Source organism: Mus caroli, chromosome 19 (assembly GCF_900094665.2).
Source record: "Mus caroli chromosome 19, CAROLI_EIJ_v1.1, whole genome shotgun sequence".
Taxonomy (NCBI): Eukaryota; Metazoa; Chordata; class Mammalia; order Rodentia; family Muridae; genus Mus; species Mus caroli.
This window is the reverse complement of record NC_034588.1, coordinates 20000420-20002156: the sequence shown is the minus strand read 5'-3', so window position 1 is coordinate 20002156 and position 1737 is coordinate 20000420. Positions and strand designations below refer to the sequence as shown.

General features: G+C 37.7%; 1 protein-coding gene across 42 annotated transcripts in view; it reads right to left on the bottom strand.

The window, feature by feature from the left end:
* The window catches only part of Trpm3 (transient receptor potential cation channel subfamily M member 3), a 533889-nt gene that overhangs the window by 135607 nt on the left and 396545 nt on the right, over positions 1-1737 (bottom strand). For all 42 annotated transcript variants that reach the window (XM_029472394.1, XM_029472404.1, XM_029472405.1 and 39 more), the window contains one exon: positions 1634-1706. In XM_029472394.1, coding sequence (XP_029328254.1) covers positions 1634-1706 — 73 coding nt within the window. The remainder of the gene's footprint in view (positions 1-1633; positions 1707-1737) is intronic.

Sequence of the window (1737 nt, the reverse complement as noted above, 5' to 3'; positions counted from 1 at the left end):
TAAAAATTAAAAAAAAAAGAAACTAAGAATTCAGCCATCGAATGTATAAAAGAAATATGGAATAGAGTGTAGGGAAAGAAGGATGGGTTTAATGAGCTTGTATGGGGATCATTTATGATAAGGAAGATGGTCCACATGTAGTCATGTTAGCAGTGGCCTCTACTGTGAGTGACCATATATTGACCTTGGATGCGCCACACATTATGAGGGATTGAGAAACTCCTGGAGTGATCAGGAGTCCAGTGAATGCATATGAACACTTGGGAGAGTAGACAGGGAAGAGTGTTATTCATTTTGTCTAAGAGTCTCATGTAGTATGGTGAGAAGTCAGGTATGTTGGAGCTTAGAAGAGGTTTAACGATTAGTGTTGCATTGTTCAGCAGGTTGCTTCACCCCTTGTAGCTTTTCTTATTCCCCTGGCAAAGGGAGATTCAAGATATCATATAGTTCTGCCACGATTAATGTTTACTGTAGTCATAAAGAGCTTGGCACAGTTGCTGTCATATGATAAGTCTTCAAGAAAATAGCAATAGTGAAGGAAGAGTAATAGACTAGAAACAGAGGGACGTAACTGTTCTTTTAGTCAAATCTGTTCACTGGATCACTGAGCAATCCGTTCATTTCTTTATCCAACAAAAATGGAATGCTGTGTGAAGTGGGATTTAGTACAGTGCTGAGAAGGTGAACGAATAAGACAGGTTACTGCTCTCATTGAGTTTATACTCTATGGAGGCCATGGCTAGGCAATAACAAGCCAGACGAGATCGGTACTGCTGAATTATGGGGCTAAGTGAGAACACAGATGTTTACAGCTGAGGACCACACTCAAAAACGATTTGCAGTTTGTTCATCTTGTACTTTCAGTCTGAATTTTAGAACTGAACAGGCCTAATTTTCATCTATGTATTTTAATACTTTAAAGGTTTTGTCAAGTGTGGTTTGCATATCAAGGCATACTGACGAGGACATTTAGAACCTAGAAGAAACTGGCCTTTCCTTGGCTTTGGCTCCAAGGATGAGGGCAGGTAGTGTGACATCTTTGAGGGACCAGGGCTAGAGAGCAGAACTTAGAAATTAAGCACCAATAGCCCAAGTATTACTGTGTTTATCATGGTAAACAAGTAGCTTTGAGTTCAGTTCAATGCTCAGTTATAACAAAAAGTATAGGCTAAGTTTTTATTTCTGCTTTCCTCTCAATGATATTTGATTTTTAATTTTAATGTTTATACACACACACACACACACACACACACACACACACACACACACACAGAGCTACATCTATACCAACGCACCCATAGGTGTCTATGAAAGGAAAGGAAAGATAGTTATAAAATAACTTCAGATAACAATATTTTACATACTACATTAACTTTTTTGTCTAGATTTTTATGATTTAATGGGTATGAGTTATATTGCATTCAAAATTTACAAAATTGAGTTACATGCAACATGCATGCATTAGAAGGCTTCAAGAGTAGTAACAGTGTCTTACATGGATGGGTCACTGGCTGTCAGTAATTAGACATGACACAACAACATTTGTGGTTATATCCATTAATAAGAGACCTAAGGTGTCTATATTAATCCATTAAAATCACTTTTTGTATTATGTAGACAGAGAGATTCTTACCTTTGAGTAATGCTGTCAGGATAGCTAAATCAATGTCCTGGTGGCCTTCTGATCCCATTCGAAACACTGTGATCTGCAATTTGAGAAAGGAGACAATTAACAAC